The following is a 27,284-nucleotide window of genomic DNA, read 5'->3' on the forward strand; positions in this document are numbered from 1 at the left end:
GGTTGGCGGACTGACTCACCCAGCACAGCCCAAACCTGACTTTGGCACTGGAAGCAATTATTGGCAGAGGCGAAAAAGACAACCTGCCCTGGAATCTAAACCTCAGGCCTCAAGATCTCAAATAAAACCCAGTTTTCCAGGACATTTTACCTAGTATTCAGAAGGTGGGAAAAATGGTAGAAAATAAAGCATGGCGGTGTGGGAAAATATGGATTCAGAATCAGACAAAGTATACTCTAATTCTAGCTCTTCCCCCAGGTCCCTACTTGATCTTAGAACTGTCTTTTAATCTTAATTCTTTTAGAATTTCATTTTAGCATAGGAGAGTCACCTTTGGCCTTTCCAGCTCTGGTGGAGTTTTTCCCACAAACAGGAATATGAAAATCCCTGGGATTTCCTGAAGGGAGATGGCACTACCTTCCTTTGCTATTTCTATTGGCACAATGAACTTGAAACTGTTCTTTCCCTATGAGTTGGAGTTGGGAGAAAGCTACCTAGAACATTGCTCTTGTTCATTTGACACAGATTAGGGAATCTCATTGGGAATAAGTGCAACATCAGGAGGGTGATACACAAGAGGGAAGCTGGGTTTGTGTCAACCACTGGGGTGCCATGCACATCCCTCCCAGACTAGGGGGATGACGGTGGCTGGGGTGGGGGTCGTTGTGATGGTGCTGACGATGTGGCTATGGTAGCAGCTGACAGTTACAGGGCCGTGCACTACACAAAGTGTTTTACATGAAGTATTTCATTCTATAGTCACGAAAACCCTTTAAGGTAGGTACTATTACGGGCCCTGTTCCTTTTTTTTAAAAAAAAGCTTTTATTTCCCTTGCTACAGTCTACTTTGATCCGAGATGGATCTTGTCTTTTTCTTATTACAAAAACAGTAGTAGTTACTCATTTATACCTTAAGTGTTTGCTTACTTACTACCAACTAAACTGTGCTAACTATTCTCATTTAGTCTTACTATTAACCCTATTTAATGAAGAAAAACAGATTCAAAGAGTAATTTGCCTCGTCACAACACTTTAAATGGTGGAACTGGAATTTGAACCCAGATCCAGCTACCTCCAGAACCCAAGCTTTAACCCCTATAATATGTAGTGTTTATAGTAATGAAAATGTAGGTTAAGCTCCCTGGTTCAGAGAAAAAAACGTGACCAAGAGAAATGATGGAATCTCTTTCTGACTAGACTGCTTCTCCACCACCTAAGTCTGACGTTCTGCATGTATGTAAGCCAGCTTATGTGTCCTTACATGTCCAGCTTGTGTGTCCCCCTGCAGGCTGGGGGTTTGGGTTTGGGGCATGGCTGAGCATGGCCCCTTCCAGCTCTCTGTTTGCTTGGTGTTCCTCCCGCCATGCTGCTCCAGGGCCTGGGCAGAGCCTCGCTGGAGCCTGGCTCAGCTCACACGTGGCTTTGATTCTTCTCTTTTCAGGCCCAGCCTGGGACATTCTTCGCTTCCCTTCGCTTCCCCTCTGAGAGCCCCTTTCACCACCCCTGCACCTTGCTTCAGGCGATGCCCGAGAGAGAGCTCTGGCCAGCAGGGCCTGGCTTGGAACCCGTGACCCGCATTGGCAGCTGCGACAGCATGATGAGCACCACCTCCACCCTCTCTGGACCTGTACGTACCCTCTGTCTGCAGCCTGGCCCGCTCTCCGCACCCCTGCCCTGCCCTGCCCTACCCACCACCATCCTGGCTCACTGCTCCTTGTCTTTCATCTTCCTCGTCAGGGAGTGAATCACACCGGTCGGTATTCTGCCTCTGAGTCACCCCTGGTTCTGCAGAGAATAGGGTGGGACAACCCCAGAGAGTAATAGGACAAATGAGAGTTTTTCCCAGTTTTCATTAGGTTGGGGGGTTTAACTGAGATGAGAGAGTGGGTCGGTGATCTGAGGTTACGGTGGAAACTAGAATGTAGATCCTTGTAGCACGTGGATTCCTGAAGTCCTCTGCAAAGAACAGCGTTACTTAAAGATCAAAGAGCACGGAGCAGTTAAGAGCCTGGGTTCTGGAGCCAAACAGATCTGGGTTCTCTACTTACAAGCTCTATGACCTTGGGCAAATTACTGAATTTCTCTAAGCTTCAGTCTCATTTTTAAGATGGGCATAATATTAATACCAAATTCATAGGGTTCTTGAGGCGAGTAAATGAAATGCATGTCAAGCACTTAGCACGTGCCTCTATGTAGAAAAGAAATAGCCTATCTGTAAGCAAAGACTGAGACTCTTCCAAAGTCACTGTGTTTAACTATTTGTGAGTGACATGTAATAAATTGTAATTTTTCTGGGCATGAATTTAAATCTCAATTCTTATAAGGTTGGTGTGACAGGGTAAATCTGCCCTCTGTCCAAGTGTAAGCATTCTTTTGTTATAGGTACTCATCACATACATAATAACCCTTGAGAATTTATACTTTATTGTTCTATATCCTATACATAGAGGTATTTGATAATTTAAGGATCGTAATGATCTCTACTGAATGTCAAAGATGTTTGATATAGTCGGTGAGTTTTGATATGTAAAAATGAAGTAGAAAAAGCAGCACACAACACACAAAAAACCTAAGGTGCAGACAATATGTAGATAATTTCTTTTTAACCCTAGATGATGGGGCCCGCACAGACCGCTTTCAGTTTCTGTTAAGCAGAGGCCAACATGAGTAGTTACATACCATTGGATACAGAATGTGACAGGAATTAAAGGTTTTCAAAGTGAATCATCCACAAAGGAGAAATTCAGAGTTGGAGTTTTGGAAGACTATTTTAGTAGGAAGAGGGCAGTAGAGAAGATTTTGTTTAGGGAACCTCTGGGGTCTGCATCGAGGCTTCCAAGGGCTGTATTCAGGACTTCCCTTTACAATGTAAGCGTCCCTCAATCAACTGACAGATGATTCTTTAAGGAGCCTGGGGAATTGGGGAAGTTATCCCAACAACCATCTCCCCTCCCCCTAAGATATTTTTAGGGCTTTCTCAAAATCTTTCCTGGCCATCTGAGTGGGTCTGGAAAATATATAACTCTGAAGTATCTCAAATATTAGGAAGAGGGGTAGAGACAGCAGGAAGGGACTCAAGCCAAATTTCCTATATTCCCATCTGCCCTTTTGGTCCTCCCTTCAGCCTTCAACTTTGGAGAGTGATTATTCCATGGATTTTCCTGGCCTTGTAGAACATAGGCAGTAACCATCTGAAATGGCCTCACCTGTTCTCCCAAACACTCCTATGTGCTTTCTCGTAATGAAAATTATTTATTTTAATTTCTACTTAATATTTAATACTAAGTTGCTTTCCCCTCACCCCATACCAGTTTCTCCACCTTCCTCCCTTAAGTTAATATTTGTTTAAGAAATGCACACTTTTTTGAATGTTAGCCAGAGCCAAATGCTATCAAGAAAGTAAATACACGAGGGAAAAAAAAAATACTGTATGGAATGCATTTCAAAGTCAAGTATAAATTATTTAGTAAATTTATCTGTGACTAGTCACGCCACTGTTCCCATTGGCCTGGCAGCGAGTAGTTGGCTGTCTTTCCTGTTTGTCCTCATACTGTCCTTGACATGCCAGATCAAGAATGCAGAAGTACTTTGAAAAGTTAAAAGCAGTACCATTCAAGTTTAAGGTCAAATCATTATGTTGCCCATACAGTTTAGAACAACATTGGAGACATGCGAAATGAGATACTTGATATAGGTCACACAGAGGAAGTGGAATTAGAACCTGGGTCTGCTTCTGATCTTTGCCCCTAAGCATTCCACCCAGGAGTGAACAAAAGAAAGGTCATTTGCCATCTGCCTGCCCGGCTGGGTGCTAGTGGGACAGCAGCTCGACAGTCTCTGCCCTCCTTGGTGCCTGCAGTTTCAGGAAGCAGCTCCAGCAGGTCTGCAGAGTGGCATGATGGACAGGTTTCCAGCTCTTCAGCAGTCCTTCCCAATGCAGGGTGGTTCTCGGGCCCCGCCAGTTTCTGTGGAGCTACCTCTCACAGCGCCCTCTCTTCACTCTAGAGTGACAGCAACTACGACTTCCTGTCCGCTGAAGAGAAGGAGTGTCTGCTCTTCTTAGAGGAAACCATTGGCTCATTGGACACCGAGGCTGACAGTGGACTGTCCACTGACAAGTCTGGGCAAGCCACAACTCCCCGAGGTCCCCGAACACTGCCCACGACCCAGTCTGCCGCCCAGGGTAAGAGAGAGTGTCTAAAAAAATCAAAAAAGGGGACTTCCCTGGAGGTCCAGCGGTTAAGACTCTGTGCTTCCACTGCAGGGGGCACGGGTTCGATCCCAGGTCGGGGAACTAAGATCCCGCCTGCATGCTGTGAGGCCAAAAAAACACAAAAAATAAAACCCCCAAAAAAGCAGTACATCCTCTGGCCACTCTCCATCTTGTCTGCCCTCTGCTCTAAGGGTCATGGGCAGAAGAAGGAGCAAATGTTCTCCTCTCCATTCTCGTGGCTGGAATAAAGCCTTGTCCCTGCAGGGAAGGGCAGGGATTGCCGACAAGCCAGCCTTCTACGTCTTTCTATGAAGTATCAGAGGCCTGGGAGGGAAAGGGGTTTGACCAGCACCCATCCTCTTATGGAGAAATTCTAAAGCAATATGACCACAGAGGTGGTGGAGAGATTCAGGGAGGGGTGGGTGGTTGGCTCTGGAAAAGCTAAGTCAGTCTGTGGAGCTAATCTGGGTGACCCAGAGGATGAGGCTGCAGGAGATAAGAAGAGGGAAGGGCTCCCTTAACTTCAGTGGGTGACGTCTCAAGGGCCTTGTGAGAGAGTGTGGAGTGGCGTTGAGGCTCAGTAGACGGGGAACAAGATGGCACGTAAGTGTGGCCATGAGTGCGGGGCCATATGTCCCAGGGTGAGGGGGGCATTTTACTCCTGAAGACGGTCCCATTGCTATCAGGACTGTGATCACTGATTCATTCGTTTAGCAAATATTGATTGACAATGTGTTAGACCCTCCCTGAGATAGAAGAGGAAGTGGGGACATGGGGCTTCCCCTGCTGCCTGGTGCTGATTTCCTGGTCCAGTGGGCCTGATGCATGTGCTTACTCGCTGGAAGAAAAGAGCCCCTGTCACTCTGTGGTGCGGGGACAGCTGTGGCCATTACAGAATCATCCAGGTGCTTATAGAAAGTGAAGGCAGAAGAAGGCAGAAGCCTGGTCAGGCAAGAGCAAATCACCGTTGACAATGTTCATGCTCAATGCTCCCACTGGACTCAGTTACCTGAGAGCCCCAGGAGAGCTAGAGGGACTGTCCTGAGCCCCAACCAACCCTGCATCTGTAGAGGGTTAGGAAGAGCCTGAGTCAGGAACATGGATCTTGTCTGGGGCTGCCCTTTCCCCAGTCATCAGGAAACATTAATCCTTGGTTGGAGGGAAACTGCTAGTACTGATCTGTTAGTCTAAATGACATCCAAACAAGAGTGCTGCCCTTTAAGAGCAAAGAAACAACAAAAATCAAAACCCATCCATTGCTAACTAGAGATCAGAGTTTGGGAAGTGTTTTCTTTCCCCCGGCAGCAGGGTTCTCACCACGCACTCTTCTTTGCCTGTTTCTCCCGACCCTCACAGGACATCCGAAAGAAACTGTTCAGCAAGGAACAGAGCCAAAAAGAGTGACTCCATTCAGCTTGTCGCATCTGCCCGAGCCTCAAAGCCTGGCCCTCAGGTCTGGCTCCTGCAGCCTCCCCAGAAATATCCACATCGGCAGAGACCAGATCCTCAGAAAAAGCACCACACAGACTAACAGCCACATCCCGGGGGCATCTGAGGGGCTTGTCCCGGGGCCTGAGAAAGAGCAGGTCAGCCAGAGCAGTGAGCCCCACCAGGCACCGACGGGCCCCCGGGACGCGGCCCTTGATCTGGACAGGGCCTTCATCCCCCCACCAGAGGCCTTCCGGGACACCCAGCCAGAGCAGCGTGGGCAACACGGCCTGCCCAGCCAGCCAGGGGAGCTGAGTCACGGGCCCCAGCTCCACACATCACTCAGCCTCCAGCAAAAAAGGGAGACCACTTCGGAGGCCATGTCCCAAAAAGCCGGTGAGGAAGGCTCAACCGGGGAACCTGGACAAGCTCGGCCTCCTCCAGCTGTGTCCTCGCAGAATGCAAAAGCTGAAGATGTTCCTGGCCCATCAGGGGGGGATCCAAATGCCCGGCCGGCTCCCCTCACAGCCCCTAAGACACGGAAGCTGCCACCAAATATTGTTCTGAAGAGCAGCCGAGGTGGTTTCCACAGTGATCCCCAGAAACGGCTGTCTTGCCACTCGGAGGCTGGCCCTGGAGACTCGGGCCCCGCCTCGTCATCACTGCAGGAGCAGAGGAGAGCACGCAGGGAAGCGCTGGAGAAGCTGGGGCTGCCCCAGGACCAAGACGAGGCCAGCGCCCACTTAAGTAGGCCCTCCATCAGGCTCAGGGAGACTCGCACTCAGGCCCCCTCCCCGGCTCCGGCCTCGGCTCCGGCTCAGCCTGTGGTTCCAGCTCAGGTCTCAGCAGCGACAGGAAAGGCTCCAGCACCTGCACCAATGCGGGGACCTTCTCCAGTGAAAGCTCCGGGTCCGGCTCCAGCTCAGCCGTCTTCTCCAGGCAAGGTTTTGGTTCCCGCCCAGGAACCCACTCCAGGCAAAGTTCCAGCTGCCAAATCCATGCCAATTCCTATCCCTAAGGCCCCACAGGCAAATAGTCTCCTGACTCAGCCAAAGCCAGACTCTGGGCTGACTCTCCAGGAGAGCAGCATCCCTGGCCTGAGACAGATGAACTTCAAGTCCAACACGCTGGAGCGTTCGGGCGTGGGGCTGAGCAGCTACCTCTCAGCGGAGAAAGATCGCAGCCCCAAAACCAGCACCTCTCTGGGAAAAAGCTCCTTCTTGGACAAGATCTCACCCAACGTCTTGCGTAACTCCCGGCCGCGCCCGGCCTCCTTGGGCACCAGGACGGACTTCGAGGGGATCCAGGTGGGCAAGTTGGCCGACCTGGAGCAGGGGCAGGGCTCCAAGCACCTGTCTTACCAAGGACAGAGCCGTGACAAGCTGCCTCGACCCCCCTGTGTCAGTGTCAAGATCTCCCCAAAAGGCGTGTCTGCTGAACACAGAAGGGAGGCTCTCAAGAAGCTGGGCCTGTTGAAGAAGTAGGCGCTGGCCGCCAGCACCCCCACACAACCCCTCCCGCGCCCCGTCATTCGAGAAGAGACCCAGGGCTCCACTTAGTCTTCCCCACCTCACAAGTCAGGGGCCGGGTAGGGGTCTGCTTCTCTGCAGTGTCCTCTTGTCTCTGAGGGAGAGATTGGAGCACACATTTATATTCAGAGTGGCTGTACCAACGAGTGTCTGCGTGACCCATCCTGAAGATGATTCCCACAGGAGGGTGTGTGTGTGTGTGCTATAGGCTGCGTCTATCACTGAAGCTATTTATATGACACAGAGTCATTGCTCAGAATTCCTCACTTGTTGGAGATTTTCTTATATCCGGTAGAGTTCAGCCAAGCCAGAACTGAGTGCAGAGGGGTGGCTAAGCCTGAGAAAAAAAAGTCAAATGGGACAATGGATGTACCCGTGACACTAGGCAAATGCAGGGTCACATGAAATGTGGGTCTCCCAGAACCCCTGCAGCGGGTGGAGATTGGCACAGACCTTGCTGGCTTCCCCTCTCACTTCTGGCCTCCTGGATAGGGGCCTGCGGCCAAGAGGAGTTGGTTTGTTATCTCATCATCTGCTGCCTTCTCACTGTCCCTAGTCCCAAGGATCAGACACATCTCTGTCACTAAAAACTCTTGGTTGACTCATACCAGGAGAGCTCTTGCTGGCCTGAGAAGTCGGGATGAGTGCCCACACAGCACACCTCCACTGGGGAGGGCCTTGTCCGTGGGCTTGTTAAATTCAGTAATAAACTACGGTGGTCCCTGACTCTGATGTGCCTCTCCTTCCTGCTCCGGATCTCAGTCTGCACAGTGACCCCAGGGCTGGGCCAACAGTGAGATGGGAGCCCAAGCCCAGAGGCTTTGTAAATACCAAGGGACTCTTACAGGCCTTTGTCTACACGACTGCAAGTTGTTTTTTGATTTCCTCAATTCCTATGGAAAATCAGCACAGTGCATTCTCTGCTAATTATTCATAGAATATCAGAGCTGGGAGGGGCCTTAGAGACACCCTAGTCCAACCCTGTTGGGGAAGGGAAGTGACTCATCTTGGTCACTCTGCTGTTTAGTAACAGATCTGAGATCAGAGCCGGAGCTCCTGATGCCGCTCCCATGCTGCATGCCCCTTCCCTCCAGCAGTGCCTTTGTCCCTCCACTCAGCACCCTAAGGAGTCACCAGCAAAGGTCCAAGCTTAAAGCTCTTCAAGATCTAAAGTGTCTCCTGAAACATCAGAGATTAAACGTTGTTCAGGATCATATTTAGTGTGGTGGGTTTTTACTTAGTTTGGGAAAGTAGCAATATAATAACTCATTTTTAATCTCAAATTCCCTGACCAAGTTGTGCAACTTGAGAACATGCTGGAAGAGCGTACTGTGGGTAGGTGGTGTGGGCTTGTGAATGCAAGCTTGGAGATCAGACATGGCTGGACGTGACCCCTGCTTCCCCTTAAGAAATGAATGTTATTCAGAGATGTGACCTGGTTGGAGTCCAAGGTGCCCAGATGTGAGGGGCAGATAAAGGGAACCGTGTTGAAAAAGTGCCCTTTAGGTCTGCTGAGTGTTTCTGGGCTGTGTCCTTAGGGACCCAGCACATCAAGGCTCAGTATCTCTGCAAGTGGAGAGGAGGTTAAGGTAAGGACAACAAATGGCTGCGCCCTGCTATGGCATGTGTGTTGTGGTTGTGACAGTTTCCGTGTACACTCTCACACACACACCCAAAAGCTGGTGCCTTGTTCCTGGCCCTGGGTGAGGACCTGGCCTGTCACAGCCAATAGGGTCACCCATGACTGTCTGAGCCACATCTTATCACAGACACCCCCCAGAGAGAGAAGACCCCCCCCCTCCTGCAATACTGGTCCGACATGCTGTATTTGGTTGAACTGCTTCCCAAGACACAACCTAAAGAATGCTCACTTTATTATTTATTAATTGCCCTGATAAATAGGGAAACTTGGGGCCAGCTATAAAGTAAGACTTGGTAGGAATCTGGGGCCTTGGCATTAACACAAGCCTCACTAACACAGGTTGGTCAGGGGCACATCCTGTGAAATCCCACTCCCTGGTGAAGGCAATTTCTCTCTCAGACAAAGCAGAGTTACACACAGCCTGCCTTCCTGCTCTCTATTCTCATCCTGCCTGCTTCCCCAAGTCACCCAATTTGAGATACTCTGTCCCCTTGTTATTTAAAGATACCATGCTTCCCCATGTCCTTGGCCTTCAAAGAGCATGCTTTGCTCTAAGGATGGTCTTTGGGATTCAAGAATAGGATAATAAATCCAAACCTGGTTGTCCTCATTTTGAAGAGGATCAAGGGGAGGTAGTGAGGACATCCACTGTCCTGAGTTGTATCCATCTTCTTGTTCCAGAAAGGACTGCTCTTCATTCAGCTTGAACTGACTGGGGGAGAGGTGAGAGTGGGGTCAGGGTTGTTCTTATCCCCTTTGAAGGATTTTGGGCAGAAATTTGGTTTTAAAAACCACAGTGACAACTCTACTTTCACATGGCCTTATTTCTCCGCTATCCCCTGCCTGCTGTAGTCTTGCTGCTGCTGGAAACAAACCATCTGCCAAATACAGGAGCTGGCCCCTCCTCAGCCTCGCCCAGTGAGGTCTGTGCCCTCAGATGCGTTGGCAGCCATTCCTCTGAATCACCACTCATATGCCACCCTGAGAGTTCTCCAGGCCCACGCACTATCCTACCCAGAGGTCAAGGGATGGACCCAGTCACCTCTTAGGTGGCCCTCTCCATAGTGGGAAGTGTGGTCTGACAGATGCCACCCTGGGGGTACGTAGGTGTGCAAAAGTTAGTGTTTATTCCATGGAAGGAGAGCAAGTAAAATACTGGAGAGCAGGCCCTACTTGATGTTATGAGTTAGAGCTGGAGGTGAAGAATTTAAATATGTGTAAATATGTGAGATGAACCACTTCATCCTTGATCCATGATCATTTTGTAGGAAGAAAAGGATCATACTGTCAGAATACAAAGCTGTAGGTTCATAAACTAGAGAAGGAGGAGAGCCAGGGGGACGGGCAGGAGAAAGCACGTCCACCACAATCAGAATCTAAGAAAGAAGGCAGATACAGTGCTCCCATGCTCTTTTCTTCATGTGAGTGACTACGGAGCCTATAGATCTGGGCTCAGGTTACCTCCATCACTTATCAATCAGGGAACCATGGGGATGACACTTTAATTTTTGAACCTCAGAGTTCTCATCTGTAAAATGGGTATAATAATACCAGGCTTTCAAGATTATTAAGATGAACAAGTGATACAAACAAAATCTAAAGCTTAGTGCTTGACATAGCATAGATAGCCGATAAATGACAGAATTATTCCTTCTGGGTCTTATTCCTTCCTTCTCAAAGGGAGCAAATGTAGACAGGGTTGGCAGCCAAGAGCTCACCCAGTTCAGCTCTGAAGAAATCGGAGAGAGCTTGCTGCAGATAAAAGTTCAAAGTAACAAGTAGGCTTTGGCATGCTCTCCAAGTGACTCAACTTCACCCAAGCCATGAGTCCCGGAATTTGAAAACAAAGGGATCAGAGTGAATATGGTGTTTCTGTCTCCGTGAAGGCTGAACCAGCTATTTCCACCTTCTCTATCCCCAAACCCAGATTGCCATTTATCATCAATCTCTTGTTGTCCATGACCATATAGTTTACTTCTGTTTGCTTCCTTTAACTTCTTTTTGCTGTGGTTCAGGGAACTATATGCTGCTCTATAGTTATTTATTTTTCAAATGGAGAAAAAGAATAAACATAACAGGAGGGAACTCTGGCTCAAAATCAGGAAGAGACAGAGGTTTCAAGATTCCTGGGGCATTTTCTAAAATAAGGTAGGCATCTTCCAGGAATGATCCAGGCATTCGTTAGCAGGAGGCAAGAAGATATATTGGGTGAACTCTCCAAATCCTTCTGATATGAGGGCCCTACGAATTGCAGGAGTCATCGCCAATATCACCATCCCCACCAGCATCATCATGACCATCACTGACTTAGCATACAAGTGAGGTAAAAATAGGTGATGTTCTAAATCCCAGCCATCATTCCCTCTTGCTCATTGCCTACCTGGAGCATTGTCTTTATTCACCACTTGCCATGTATCCAGAGTTCAAAATAATCTGAAACGGATTCTTTTTAAAAAGCTCTGGACCAGGTGAGCTTTAGTGAGTCACTTCATCTCATTCATAAAATGTGGGGTTGGACTGGACTGGTCCATGCCAGCCTTGAAGTGTATGTTTCAATACATCCAAGCAATTTAATTAGGAAGACCAACACCCTGCCAAAAATAATCACAATGTAGTCTAAGCTAAAATACACCTCATAGAACCTAAGAGCTGGAAGGAAACTTTTAGGCTATCTAATCCAACCTCCCAGCTAAAGAGGAATTATGTCTATAAGTGGATATAAATAGTCAGAAAGATAGATGGGTGGATGGAGGGATGGATGGGTGGATGGAAGAGAGGAGAGGGAAGAGAGGATTGAGAACATATAGTGGCCAAGAGCACAGGCTTAGGAGTCAGGCTCTCTGCACCTCAGCTTCCTTTTCAGTTTATTTCTTTTTGATTCCTTTAACTTCCTTTGTCAGGGAACAGTATGTTGTCCTACAGTCACTTAGTTTAAAAATAGAGTTTAAAAAAAGAGAACTTATAACAAGAATGAACCCCATGGAAGCAATAGAAATACTTACCTGTTACAGTTGTTATGAGCATAGAATCAAATGAGATAATACATATAAAAAGCACTTAGCACATTGCTCAATAAATGGACTCTATTAATGTTGTTATCATCATATACATATTTAATTCAGATACCAAATAGGTCCCCTTGAGGACTGGATTAATCCTAGCCTGCACCTAAATTCCTCAACCTGATACAGTCAAAAGCCCTCACCATCAATCCTCCTGTGTTCCCTCTACATCCGTGGTGCTGCTTCTGGGCCTCCCCCGACCTGCCCAACCTTCCACCCCACACACCGCCCACCCCACAGCATCTTCACTGTCCCTAGAGCCCAGGCCTTTAACTGATTCCCAAGGGAAATCAAGTTGAAGCATTTTGTTGTTTTCTGAGTTTCTAACTGAAGATTGAGTGGGAGATGCCAAGGGACCGAACATGAGGCACAGAGCCTACCTCCACCTCTGTGTCACCCTTTTTTCCCTCTCTGTCCCTTCTGGTGTGTTAACAGCGCTCCCAGGAAGCTCTCACCTCCATCCACACTCAGGGCCCCTCATGCTCTGAGCATCTGCTGCAAGAGACTTTTCAAAATATTTCTTATCCATGAATAGGGGTGTCTCGTTGAAATGAGCTCTGGAGACTGCAGTGTTCTCTACCTCCTTATCTTCACCCTTGAAAGCTGGGGGGTGGGCTGGGGCAGGGAGAGTCTACAACACAAGATGGCTTGTGACATCTACGCTTCCAACTCACACCGACCCCACTACATTCTTCCCAAGGGCTTCAGCAGGGCCTCCTTTGGATAGCTCCCTGCTCTGTGGATAAGCAGAGAAGTTTGGTCCTCTCTTCCAGTGACACCCCACCCTAGTTTTTCAGGCAGGGGCTCTTCTGTGTTAACCAAGGCCCCAGGTAGGTGTTGTGGGCTGTGGGAATGTCGTTTAGCTGGTTAGTTCAAATATGGTATCATTAGCATTTTAGGGTGATTTTGTTGACTTAAAAAAATTGAGAAGTATGCTTTATTTGGTGGACAAAACTGAGGACTTAAGCCCAGGAGGCAGCCTCTCAGGTAGCTCTGAGGGACTGCTCCAAAGAGGTAAGGGAGGGGCCAGGATATACAGGAGCTTTTGCTACAAAGACCGGGTAGTTGGAACACCAAAAGATTACTGTTAGTTAAAGAAAACCAGACATCTCAAGTTAAGGAATTTAGTGCTTTTCTATGTATGGGAAGATGTAAGAGTCTGGACTCATTGATATCATTCCTTTGATATACACCTCAGCTCTCTGGGGCCAGTATCCTGTGCTTTCTCAACTTGAGTCTCCTCAGGGTGCATCACTGGGGGGCGGCTGCAGTGACTAACTGCTTGGTGGTGGACATCCTGTTTCCATCTTGAGTCTCCTCAGGGCTCACCTTCAGGGGTGGCTGTAATGTGATGGCTTGATGGCTACAGCATCCTTTGTTTACTGATACGGCAGGAAAATTTTTCACTGAGACTTGAAATCAGGCACAATTCTAGACCCAATCTTCTGCCATCCCACCTCCACCTGGAGAGGCAGGGATTGCCCTGTGCCTCTGACATCACCCACTGGTAAGGCACATTCTCTGGTGGGCACCATGCCCTGAGCAGCCAGCCTTCTCTCCAAGAAGATGGAGTGACTACCAAGGTTTTGTTTATGTTTTTGTTTTTCTGCATTGGACTGGAGTATCTCCCTGTGATTTATAATTGAAAATGTATGTTTGGTCTTAATCCCCGTTTCTGGCACAGAGCTCCTAAAACCTTTGAAATTGCCTGTGATGAAAGAATAAAGGTAGCTTTCATTGTGTTAATGAGGCGACTTTGGGAAAGCCCCTACAGAACCTATGAATGGGGGCTTGATCACCAGGGAAACCAACAGGGTGATTAGAAGTTCAGTCCCACCCCCTTCCCTCCCCCTCCACCCTATACCCATACCTCTGGGGAGGGGAGAGGGGCGGGAGACTGAGTTAAATTGCCAATGGCCAATGATTTAATCAATCGTGCCTGTACAATGAAGCCTTCATAGAAACTCAAAAGGATGGGGCTCGGAGAACTTCTGGGTTGGTGAACCAGAATGCTTCCATGTGCCACTGTGCCAGGCTCCAAACTCCACAAGGACAGAAGCTCCTTTGTTCAGAACCTTGCCCTATACATCTCTTCATCTGGCTGTTGATTCATATCCCTTAATATCCTTTGTAATAAACCTGTAATCTAGTGAGTAAACCGGTTTCCTGAGTTCAGTGAGCCACTCTAGTAAATGAATTGAACCTAAGGAGGAGGTCATAGGAACCTCTGACTTATAACCAGGGAGTCAGAAGCACAGGTGACAACCTGAGCTTGCGATTGGCATCAGAAGTAAAGGGCGATCTTGTGGGACTGAGCCCTCAACCGGTGGAATCTGATGCTGTATCAGGGTGGATAGTGTCAGGATTGGGTTGAACTGTAAGACACCCTGCTGGTGTCACACTGGAATTGGGTACCGGATCCTCCTCTCCATGCTGTTGCACTCATTTCTTGACCAGAAGATCAGGGCAGAATTCACAGCTTGAGGAATAACTCTCTAGACCTCCCCTCTGTGCTTTATGCCTCAGGTGCCTACTCCATCGCCACTTCAAACTTGACATGTCCAAACACAGACCCATGTGAGGGACCCCTCACCACATCTGACCCTTTTACAGTGTTCTCTATCTCAGGTAGCAGCTCTAGCATCCATCCAATCAGTCAAGCCAGAAACCAAAACATCACACATGACATCACCCTCAGAAATCAGTTACCAAATTATGACAATATCACCTCCAAACATCATTCAAACCTGTCTTCTTTTCTTCTTTTCTGCTGCCACTGGAGCTGCACCAGTTCCCCCATCTCCCTCCTGGTCCACAGCAGCAGCTTCCCAAGTGTTCTCTTCACATCCGCTCAAGCCTCCCTCCAGTCCCACCCAGCAACCAGAACGGTCTTTCCATCTATAGTACATTCTCTTTCATGGAAGAGAAAAGAAACCCTAAGAAAATGCACATGTATCTGCACATCTGTGCAAAAAGAAATACAGGAAGGGTAAACCAAAAACTAGTGCGATTGATACCTACAGAAGGTGGGTGGGAAAGCTGTGGAAAGAACAGAGGAATGGGAACACGGTCAGGAGCAGGGGGTGGTGGAGAGAACTTGGCTGAGTATGCCTTTCTGTATAGCTCAGGTTTTCGAACCATGGTAATGTGTCACATATCCAGATAATGACTATATAAATAAACAAATAACAACCAGAATGTTTGTGTGTTTGAAGGAGGAGGGTGGAGGGATCCAAAATGGAATACAAACAGTCAAAAGTAAACCTAGGGCTTCCCTGGTGGCGCAGTGGTTGAGAATCTGCCTGCTAATGCAGGGGACACGGGTTTGAGCCCTGGTCTGGGAAGATCCCACATGCTGCGGAGCAACTAGGCCTGTGAGCCATAACTACTGAGCCTGCACGTCTGGAGTCTGTGCTCCGCAACAAGAGATGCCACGATAGTGAGAGGCCCGCGCATCGCGATGAAGAGTGGCCCCGCTTGCCGCAACTAGAGGAAGCCCTCGCACAGAAACGAAGATCCAACAGAGCCAATAAATAAATAAATAAATAAATAAATAAATAATAATTTAAAAAAAAAAGTAAACCTAATTGTATTAAAAATGAGTAACATAACCACACTGAGGGGAGTGGGGAAGGGAAGAACTAATCTAAGTAAGGTTGAAAAATATGTATTTTTACCATATGCTATCAAAGGCTAACGACAGATTGTATTTGATGAATGTGTTTTTCACGTTTACGGGTTAGCATTCTGAATTTATGTGTATTACTGGATTGAACAATAAGTACCTATATTATGTATAAAAGAACCCAGATTTCTCATTGTCTGAAAAGGGAAATAAGAAGGGAAACAAAATACTCTGAGACTATGCAAGTATCTCATTTCTCATCCTACTTTCTTCCACTAATTTTGGCATCCATTAATGATACTTGCCTGCAACAATTATTACAATTACTACTGTGCTGTTTGCCCAATTGTCATTTTTCTATTTCTACCATTCCTTCTACACTTACTGTTTGGAATTTTATCCTTTACTTTGACTCTTTTGTCCTTTTGACATGCCCCTATAATTTTTTGACTACTTCCTTACTTTTTGCCACCACAAAATGTTTTAGGCCCATCTGTTCTTTCCCTGTCTTTACCCAGGAATTCCTCACCAAGGATTGATGGATCCTCTTTTTGGGAAATGATATTTGGAAACTAAGATCTGGGTGCTAGATGTGCCCATTGCTTCTAGACCCTCTCAGCAGAAAGAGCTAGGAAATATATGTATGAATATGTACACATACCTACACATATCTATATCTTGTCTACATTCATCTATCTGTAATGTGTTAAAAATCATGAGTTCATACTGACACTGGGGCAGGAGATAGATGGGCCCCAGGCTGAGCAGCTGGACTTTGTCCCTTGTGGACAGATACTCCAAGAGGAAGATAATAGCAGGGGGAGGAGAAGCTGAGCCCCTGCCCAGATAAGAGATAAAAGACCACACATTTCTCATTCTCAAGGTCAAGGAGACCTTCCTGACTACACATGCACAGAAAGGCTTCTCAGGGGTTAAAAATGTAGGGGGTGCCACCCCATAGTAGGTGATGTCAACCTACCCATAGGCCTTTTTGCTAGAATCCATCTTGGCTAAGAGATGCACTCGCATACATGGGAGGACCCTAAGATAAACCAAATACGAATTCAGAAATAGGCAGAGCAAGATGATTGGCCAAAGGAAACCCAGAAGAAATGCCCCATATAAGTGATTCAAACTACCACGAGGGTGTGACTCTTTCTCTGAGTCTGCCCGTGTGTCTATCCACATGTACTCTTTTTCCTCCTAATAAACACTTTACTTTTTTCACTACTTTCTATCTCTTTGTGGAAATTTATTTCTACAAAGCTGATGGGCCATGGCCTTGTCACTGGCCGCTGGTCCCTGGAGGTCTAGTGGCTAGGATTCCGCACTCTCACTGCTGCAGCCTGACTTCAATCTCTGGCCATGGAACCAAAATCCTGCCTCAAGCCGCTGCAGGCCAAGGCCACCTGAGATCAATACCTCCAATTCCAATCCAAAATCACAGGGTTTGTTCTAGTCTTCCTCACTTTCTTATTTATTTTTAATAAATGTCAAAAGGACAAAAGAAAGAATGATGGAAATAGAAAAATGACAATTTGGCAAACACTACAGTAATAATTATTGCAGGCAAGAATCATTAATGGATGCTAAAACTAGTGGAAGAAAGTATGAAGAGAAATAGGATATTTGCATAGTCTCGAAGTATCATCCTGCAAAATACTTACTCACTGAAAAGAGAAAAATAGTAACTGAGTGATCAAAGTCAACGTCGCAATGGCAATAATACTAGGATCTTGCAAAACATCTCAATTTGGTTTTAATAAGTACTATGTAAGATGGTAACATCTGGGGAAGATGGGGGTATACTATGTGGGAACTCTTTGTGGCAACTTTTTTAAAATCCAAAATTCTTTTAAAATAAAAAGTTTCAAGAAAGAATTTTTTTTTTTTTTCAAAATAGAACACTGAAGCAGACATGACCTGGCTTCCCCACTGCTCTTAGGATGTAGATCAAAATCTTAAACATGGACTGTAAGATCTCCACGTTCCATCATAGGCAGCCCCAGTCCATCCCTCCAGCCTCCCCTGCACTCTCTTTGAGCTGCAAGTCACTCCTTCAGTTCATGGAATTAGTCACTCTCTTCCCCAAAGTGCATTTGCTTATAACGATTTAATTAATGTCTGCTCCTCCATTAGCCTAAGGCCCACAAAATCAAAGACGATGTCTCTTTTTGCTCATCATTGTATGCACTGAACATTGCATAGTTCCCAGCATGCAGTAAACACTCAATGAGTATTTGTTGAATGAATGAAGGAATGAATGATGGAATAGGGTGCAGGGTGCCCCAAAGGCCCATCATTTCTATAGTTCATACAAAAAGTGAGTCAGTTCTGATTCACCAAGTCTCAGGTACACCTTTTTAATTTTTCCAAATATGCCCCATTCATATTGAGACCTGCCAGGTATTAGATAACCCGGTGGGCCTAGTGGTCCTCTTGATAGTCAGGCTTGATAAGCAAATGTGTGGACATTGTCTCTACCCGGGGCTTGGACTGTACTGTGGAACTTTCTAAACAGAGAAGGGGAACCTCATCCCAACTCCCCAGGACCATGCTCATGTGCCTTGAGAGATAGCAGAGAACAAGTTAAGAGGGCAAACTCAGGAAATCAGATCCTGGGGCTCGTCTTGAGAATCGTAATGATAGGTAATATTTACTGCAGTTAATCTGTACAAGATACGAGACACAGAGGTAGGTACTTTACCCACATTATTCTTTTTAATCCTCCCAACAATCCTAGTATTATTGCCATTTTGTAGAAGAGGAAACTGAGGCATTAAAAGGGTAAAAGATTTGCCCCAAGTCACCTGCTGTGCACCCTTGAAGAGGTGATTCACAGAGTTGTTTTGAAACTTACATGAGATACATATTTATGAAAGCACCAGGAGACCTTTTCGGTGCTCTGAGGATGTTAATAGCTCTTCTTATTCCTCCAGCCTGGGGAGAGACCCAGAGAAGCCCTGCATGGAGTAGCTGGCCTGGCAGCTACTGTTTGCACAGTTAAAGGAGGCAGACAGGGTTCTGTGGCTTTGGCTGCCCGGCAGCACGTGGACCACACCTCTCTTCTAGGAATGAAGCTGAATCAGGCCTCTGTACCCCGACACTGAGTTAAATCTCGGAGACAGAGTTTTGGGTGAAGTAGAAAAGAATAGCTTTATTGCTTTGCTGGGCAAAGGGGGCCACGGCGGGCATTAGCCCTCAAAACTGTGTGTCCCCACCTGGGGGGGATGTTGTGTGGAGTCTTACAGTCCAGCGGCGGGGTTGTTGATAAGGATCAGGGTGTGTGCAAGGCCCGCATTCCTTCAATCCAGAGATCATCTGGCGTCAGGTGGTGAGGGGCAACTGTGACTGTCTCTGGAATGAAGAGTGCTTCATCAAGTAGTTAACATCTTCTATTTGTGGCGGTTTTAGTTCTGCAGAAGAGCTCAAAGACAGTATGTATATCGCTTGAGGTGGAACCAGGACCCTGCCCCAAGGCCGCACTATTGTTTCTGGACTGTTCTTCCCTTGTCTCTGCATCCCCTCCCTTCTTCGATTAGCAACTGTTTAAACTGTTCTTTGGAACTCAGGGAAGGGGACACAGAATGGCTTTTTGGCCCAGGAGCCCCACAGGGTCCTGTTCGGTTTCAGGAAATGGGCATCCCAGGCAGAATCCCACTGAGGTTGAAGACCTCTCCTCCTCACCTCCACTTCAACTAATATTTACTGAGCCCCCATTGTGAGCCAGAAATTCTCACATCCTGTATCTGATTTAATCCTCATAACAACCACACAGGTTTATACACAACTTCCTAACAATTAAGAAACTGAGGCTCAGAGAGTTTGCCTAACTTGCTCAAGTTCGTAAATTAGTGATTAGTAGAAAAGTGGTTTTTAACCTGCGTATCTGCTTGTCACCAAGGCCAGTGCTGTTTCTGACATTACAAAGCTGCCACAAACATAATTTCATTTGAACTCCAAATAGACATAGACAAAGGTAAAATTAATACCCTTGTTTTACATATGAAGAAAATGATTTTCAGAGAACTCAAGGGGTTATGAGAAATAGAACTAAGGAGAGAATCAAGACCCCTGGTTCAGGGCACTCATTCATTCATTCATTTATTTATTTATTCATTTTACAAACAATTGCCTAGTCCCAGTCGCCTACCCAATATTGGGAAGACAAAGATGAATAAGACAAATCCATAGAGGTATTCATAGTCCAGTGAGAAGAAAAGACAATAAAATGTGATCGTGATAAAGATAGTAAGGATACGGAACCATAGAAGATAGCTCTAAGAGAGAGAGGTGAAAAGCTTGAAGAAAAGAAGGTATTTCAGGCAGAAGAAACAGCATGTGCCCAGAAAACATGAAAGAACGTGGTTTACTTGGAGAACTGTCTGTGATGGACAGTGCCAAGGGATGAGGCTGGGAGGACAGACTGCAGGAGATTGTGGAGGGTCTGCATGCCATGCAAAGGAGTCTGAACTTTATCCTGTTTAGTGGAGAGTCAGTGGAGGATTTAATTAGGGAAGTAGTGTGATCAAATTTGCATTTTATAAAGGTTACTCTGGCCAAGGTTGTGAAGAATGGAAAACTGCAGTGAGATTCAAACAAGGAAACCAGGTAGGAGACTATCAGTCAAGGATGCTTTTGTCTGCAAGTATCAGAATCCCCTCTGGCTTAAATAAAGGTTTATTTTTTTCCACACTGAGAAATCTGGGGGTAGGTGGCTGTTGGCACTTGTCGGGGCTGAAGGCACTAAGATTCTCTTTGCCTTTCCTTCAGTGATTGCAAGGTGGTGGCAGTCATGGTGTCAGCAGTCAAAGGAGGAAGAAGGGAAAGAAAGAGTGGCAGCAGCTATACCTGTCCTTTTTAATCAGGAAAGCAAAATCTTTCCCAGAAACTCTTCAACAGGCTTCATTTTAGGTCCATGAGACAAGCTTCCCCTAGCTGAATGTGTCCCTTCCCTCAACCTCTCTATTAGAGGCTAGCCTGGGAGAAGCGGGTGGGTATGAGTATTCTGTTGGCCAATCCACAATGTCCCCAACAGTTCAAGTGAGAGTTTAAATAAGTCAGTGAAAATGGAGAGGAGAGAATCAATTCCACGTACGTTTCCAAATCTAACTAGCCATTTAGTGACTGACCAGATATAAAGAATAAGAAAGAAGAATTCAAAATGACTCCCATATTGCTGGCCTGGGTAAGTGGGTGGGTTTCAAGGAGGTGCTATAGCAATAGAACCAGGAGGAACTGGAGGTTCAGTTTTGGACATACTGAGTTTGAAATTGCTGTGGGAATTCTAAGTTGACATGATCTCTAGGTAGGTGGACTGCGGATCTGCTGCCCAGGAAGGAGACAAAATAATGGGGCCCATTGATAGGTGATCATGAGCATGGATGAGGTTGTCAAAGGAGAATGGGTAGAATAGGAAGAGCAGGGGTCATGGATGGATCTCTAGGGCACACTAACAGCTGAAGAGAGATAAAGAAAGAGAAGTGCAGGAAGAAAGATGTACCTCCAATCTCTATGTGATCGTTGCTGTGTCTAGTATCCACCACATTAAAAAATTAACTACAGGGACTTCCCTGGTGGCACAGTGGTTAAGAATCTGTGCTCCCAATGCAGGGGACCAGGGTTTGATCCCTGGTCAGGGAACTAGATCCCACAAGCATGCTGCAACTAAGAGTCCGCATGCCACAACTAAGACCCGACGCAACCAAATAAATAAATTAAATTGATTTTTTTAAAAAAATTAACTACAACCCAACCAACCAATAACAACAACAAAATTAAAAAACCTTCCTTAATCCCACATCCTCTACTGCAAGCTTGTCCAATAGAACTTCCTGCAATGATAAAAACATATCTGCTCTGGTCAATAGAGTAACCACTAGCCGCACCAAGCTATCAAGCACTTCAAATGTGGTTCGTGTGACTGAGGAAGTGAATCTTTTATTTTATCTCATTTTAATGAAAATGTTTAAAGAGCCACATGTGAGTAGTGGCTCCCATATAGTACAGCGCGTTTCTAGGGCTCTGGCATCTCTCTGTTCTTCTTCTGGAAATGCTCCTTGAAACAGTCACAGTCCCTCCTTTCTCACCTCACACCCACTCCTCCACCCCCTGCAAGCAAGCATCTGTCTCCTCCATGTCCCTGAGACTGCACTTGTCAAGGTCACCATTACACCCATTTGGCAGATCCAATGGTCCTCTTTACTCTCACTTTATTTTATCTCTTGGCAATATTTGACACAGTTGACAACTTCCTTCTTTTTGAAACACTTTCATTTCTGGCCTTCTGTGTTCTGTCTGCTCCTTCTCAGTTGCCTTTGCCAGCTCTTTCTCTTGGGCCCCAGAGTGCTACCTTGCTCAGATATATCTACATGTTCAAAGGGGAAATCCTTTAAACACATCAATTTTGTCCCAACTCTGGGATTCTGCCTTGGCTGTTTCTTCTGCTAGAATGCTCTTCCCCTCATTGTTACATAGCTGGTTCCTTCTCAGCCTTCAAGTCTTGGATAAAATTTCAGATCTTCAGAGAGGGCTTTGCTGAATGCTCAGTCTAAAGAAGACGCTCAGTCTTTTCTTTAATAGTGTCACACTTTAATTCTCTGCATAGTACTCAATGTTATCTAACATTTTCTTGTTTATTTGTTTACTTATTTTATTTACTTTCTCTTTCCCTCAAGGAAAGTATAAACTCTGTGAAAGCAAGGACTTTGCCTATCTTGTAGAAGAATTCTTAGCACATAGTAAGCACCCAACAAATATTTGCTTAATGAATATGTGAGTGGATTTCTCTGAAACACAGTAGAGAAACAGAGAGAGAGAGGCTGAAAGGGAGAGAGAGATTTTGAAAGCTAAAAGAAAAAAGAGCTTCTAGAAGGAGACACGGTCAACAGTATCAAATACCCCAGATGCATCAAATATGACAGTGACAAAAACACCTCCACTGGATTTGGAAATTGAGTCACCAACAGTCTCAGCAAAGGCATTTTCAGTGGAGAGTTGAGTGTGGAAGCCCAAATTTAGAGGGTTGTCAGGTGAATGGAAATTAAAACAGTATAGATTTAAGCTTAGCTATAAAAGGAAAATGAAAGCTAGGGCAATTGACAGAGAGTCATCAAGGGCCAAGGAGGGTTTTTTTTTAATTGTTTGCTTTAAGATGAAATAGATTTGAGCATGATCATATACTAGGAGGAAAGAGTCAGCAGAGGAAAAAATTAAATATAAAGGAAAGGTCATCATTATAGAGCAAGGTTCTTAAAGGAAAGAGGGGACAGAATCTAGTGAATGAATTCTTGGGAAAGAGGGTCAGTACCTTCTTCAGGTAAGAGAGAAGAAGGAAAGGATGGAGAGATGTAAAAAAAACCCAAAAAACAAAAATCTTTGTGGGTAGAGGGTGGAAAATGGAGGGAGTCCTCTCTTAATAAATTGCATTTTCCCTTTTAATTTGGAAGCAATGTCAACTGCTGAAAGCAAAGGAAGTAGGGGAAGGGTAAGGAGCTTGATAAGAGAGAAGGTATAAAATAGCCATAGTGGTAGTGATGAGAAACAAAGTTCATTGGGAACAATGACAGAAAAGAACGTGTGGTGATACCACAGGTCCAAACCAGGTCAGAAACCACCCAGGAAAGAATAAATATGTAGAGAAAGGAAGGTGGCATTGGGTCAATCAGGTTGGAGGGGGTGCAGGCTTATCTCCATCCCTGGTCCTTTGACTGAGACCCTTCACTCACCATTATACAGCTACTATATAAAAACATCCCCATAGAGAAGATGTGGTACATATACACAATGGAATATTACTCAGCCATAAAAAGGAATGAAATTGGGTCACTTGTAGAGATGTGGATGGACCTAGAGACTATCATACAGAGTGAAGTAAGTCAGAAAGAGAAAAACAAATATCGTATATTAACGCATATATGTGGAACCTAAGAAGATGGTACAGGTGAACTGGTTTGCAGGGCAGAAATAGAGACACAGATGTAGAGAACAAAAGTATGGACATCAAGGGGGGAAAGTGGTGGGAGGGGGTGGTGTGGGATGAATTGGGAGATTGGGATTGACATATATACACTAATATGTATTAAATGGATAACTAATAAGAACCTGCTGTATAAAAAATAAAATAAAATTCAAAAATTCAAAAAAAAAAAAATCCCCAGCAGAAAACAATTGTTCTGAAAAAACAATTACCCCAATTTTCCACCCAATTAAGCTAAATTCACAGCTCTTGCAGCCACACTTACTCATCCCCAGAAACTGTGAGAACCACTCCAGCATCCTGACGGTACCTGAAGAAGCTATCAGAACCTGAAGGCTGCTTAAAAGGGAATTTAAGACTTACTCTGGAAGCACTGAGGATTGGTATTATGTGGAGGAGGGCGGAAAAGACGTGTTCTAGAAATGGTCTGGGGTAAGCAGAATGCTGACACTGCCTCCCAGTGGCATCGCAGCCCCTTGACATAAGGGGGCCGGGAGAGGGCGCTGGGGAGGCATCTTTCAATTAGCACAGGAAGCAGAAGGGGTGGCCTGTGAAATTCTGAGTATATGTAAGAATTTTGTGTCCAATAAAGAATGTGGGGCTATTGCTGATTAGAATGCTGGTGTAGGGGCCTCCATTTGGACTGGGCTGAGATCCTTCCTTGGTGTCATTAGGGTTAAGCTCGTCTGGGGTCTACTACAGCAGAACATAGACTGAGAGTAAATTCCTCCCTCTGAAGTTTTCATTTCTCAGTTATGGGAGTTGGGAGTGTCAGGGTAGAGAGGAGGTGATTAACTAAATAACCCTCACCCCTTTCTGAAACAGGACTTCAAGGCTTGGAGGAATCTAACCAAACTCATTTTGTACCATTTACTACAGTCAAGGTGAAACAGGAGGGAAGGGGGCAGGGCACAACCTTTAAAAGAATGACATAGCCTGAGGACATGACATAAACTGATTAGAACGAAATAGGTCCAAGATGGCAGATGAGTAAACTCCCACTAGACCTTGAGCCTCAGTATATACTCATTGTAACATATCAACATGCTAAATGACACACCCACAAGTGCCATACAGTTCTGAGGCTAACCATAATGGTCAAAAAGAGGACAGTGGCCCAATTCCTGGAAATCCCCACCCCCTCCCCAAAATAGCTGGAATACTCCGTCTGTGGAGTGTGTTTCTCTCTAAATAAATCCACTTCTTACCTATCACTTTGTCTCTCTTTCTGAATTCAAGCACCTGAGCTTCATTAAGTTCTGAGACCAGGTGTGTGATCTCAATTAAAAGATCATGGGTTCAAGTCCCAATCTGGGTTCAAGTCCCAGCATGTGGGTTCAAGTCCCAATCAGAGTTACACAGTTTCAGGGGCAGTAACTTGTTGAAGGATGGATGGTTGATCTACATGAAATAACATACAGCTTAAGTCCAATCCTGAGAGAAAGAGAGACAGACAGAGAGAGAGACAGTCTGCACACAGACCTTTCTAACACTGCCCTTGGAAGAGTTGTGGCTAGAATTGGTATTTAACAAACATTTAAAGAACATGATGTGTTGTATTCAGGCTTCAAGCTGGAAAGAAGGAAACCATGGATTCTGCCCTAAGAAAGACTTCCAATGTGGGATAGGTTAGGGGGTTCCCTGGAGAAAGAGAACCAGGAGCGCCTTTCGTCACATTTTGGCTGAAGCCATTTTGTGACCTAAGCCTGACACAATGCTTGCCCTTGAACAGGTCTCAGTAATTAATGATCTTAAGGGAGGGAATGCAAAAACAGGGGAGGAGCAGTCAAGAAACAGTAGTGTAGCCTTGGGTCAGGGTCCTGGTTCCTCAAGGGATATACATAATATATCTTTGAGTTCTGCAGGAACTAAGGCCCTCACCCAGGTGGAGGATGGAATGATAATGTTGACCCTCCTGACTTCAATCAGCTAAAGCTTGGACTCTGTCAACCTTGGCCCCAATTCTTCGCTGAATTCTTCTCTGCTCAAGCTCCCTCATGAATATGCATATACCCTTAGCTGAAAACTTCCCCACTTTTGCTGTTTGGGGAGACACTGCTTTGGGAAATATCCCCGGTGTTCTCCTTACTTGCTGCAAGTAATAAATCCTTCCTTCCCCCAGTCTTTGGCTTGGGTCTGTCTATTGGCTCAACACCCCCCAAGAGGTGAGTCCAGTTTTCAGGTGACAGAGACAGAGCACACAGATGAACAGTGCCACGGAAAGAGGAGGGCAGAGGAGCACAGTACAGGTGAGGCATGTCACCACTGAGGAATAGGGTGGAGCTGATCAGAGGAAGCTGACTGAAAGCAAGGGACACTGAGCTCCATTTTTGAAGGATGAAGAGCTGAAAAGCAAGGGGAAAAGGAGTCTTTAACAGGTTTGAGTTTAGCAGGGAGGAAGGAAAAGGTGTAAGAACTCCTCATCCTGAAGAAAGGCAACTGCGCGTCCACTCGGCCAGCGGAACCCTGGTCATGCCTGGACAGAAGTCCTGAGCAAGTGCATCACGTCAGCCTGACCCGGGTTGTTCTCTTGCTTGGAGCTGGGCCACTCTCTTCCTCCTGCTCCATTGCATTCAGAGCCATGAACTGAAACCAGAGGCTCTGGGAGTCCTCCCACCTCTGGAAGGGTCCAGGGAGAAAGGTCACAATGAGCCAATGTTTAGCTCAGGAGACAAAAGGCCCTTTGATAGGACCCTGGCCTTGGCAGCCTCTTCCTCTCTGTGAATAAGCTTGGATTCCATTCGGGGAACGCAGGAGCAGGAAGCAACGGTTAGTGAGGGACCCCTTGTTCTTGCAGACGTGTGTGGCTGTAGCATGGGGTGCAGTTTGGACTCTGGCCTGGCTATCAAGTTTCCATTGATGCCCTTGATAAGGTCCTACTCACACCCGGGAATTTTGTACCTGCTCTGACAGAGATGGGTCTGGGGCCAGGAACCATGTGGAGAGCGAACAGGACTTGCATCCACACTGGGGGGTCCCAAAGCACAATGCCTGGTTCAGGACCTGCCCTCAGGTTAGAGACCATGAGCTTGCATTTCTAGAGGCACATCTCCCTCTGTGAAGTGCTAATTCCTTAGTCAGCCTCAGTTATAGCAGCTAATCACCTTTCCAAGGCAAAACATAGAAGAGAAAACTAAGCAGTTGTGTGGATCTACAGGGAAATGGAGTACTGAGCCAGGAAAGTTGCATTGAGAAGTGGGGCCCAATGTTCTGGGGTGAGGTGAGGAGCCAACCACTCAGGGAGCTGGTGAGGGAGGGGATATGATGATGAGGGAAGCTGAGAAAGGGCTCCTGGGCCAGCCCCTGGGGGTGGTGCCTGCTAGACCCCCCCCCCACTATTCTAGAATCACCCTCCCTGACACACAATTTCTAATCCTTCCACAAGCTTCAGAATGATCTTCCCTTCCTCTCTCCTCAAGTTCCCCATCCCTCCAGGAAGTTTTTCTTGGGATAAATAGAAGACCCTTTCCTGGACTGTGTCAATTTATCACAAGGACTGCATTGTGGAAGAAGACCATTTATGCCGTTCTAACTTGGGGAGGGAAATAGAATGTTTTATAGGGCTTCAGCAGGAGGGGTCAGCTGAAGTTCAGCTAGTCTCAGGAATAGTTGATTAAGAATGGTTCTCAGAAGAAGGAGGAACTGTGCTTGCAGATTAGCACCCACTGTTTGGGCCCTTTGGATTGTATCAAGAGAAGTGGAGAGGAACAGTTAGAGGTTTGTAACACTGTGATTCATAAAAAGAAATATGTATTTGGTCTTTGACTCCGACCTCTGTTCTTGGCTTGCAGCTCCTTCCTAAAACCC

The 27,284-nt window shown here is 46.2% G+C and overlaps 2 protein-coding genes across 2 annotated transcripts in view; both read left to right on the plus strand.

Moving 5' to 3' along the window:
• LOC309664620 (specifically androgen-regulated gene protein) overlaps positions 1-8,384 on the plus strand; it is a 33,563-nt gene extending 25,179 nt beyond the window's left edge. The window contains exons 2-4 of the mRNA XM_082470156.1: positions 1,442-1,627; positions 4,006-4,183; positions 5,570-8,384. Coding sequence (XP_082326282.1) covers positions 1,442-1,627; positions 4,006-4,183; positions 5,570-7,125 — 1,920 coding nt within the window. The 3' untranslated portion in view covers positions 7,126-8,384. The remainder of the gene's footprint in view (positions 1-1,441; positions 1,628-4,005; positions 4,184-5,569) is intronic.
• FCAMR (Fc alpha and mu receptor) overlaps positions 1-27,284 on the plus strand; it is a 263,932-nt gene that overhangs the window by 186,004 nt on the left and 50,644 nt on the right. The window lies entirely within an intron of this gene.

This window comes from Balaenoptera physalus, assembly GCF_965194825.1.
Source record: "Balaenoptera physalus genome assembly, chromosome: 1".
Classification (NCBI taxonomy): Eukaryota; Metazoa; Chordata; class Mammalia; order Artiodactyla; family Balaenopteridae; genus Balaenoptera; species Balaenoptera physalus.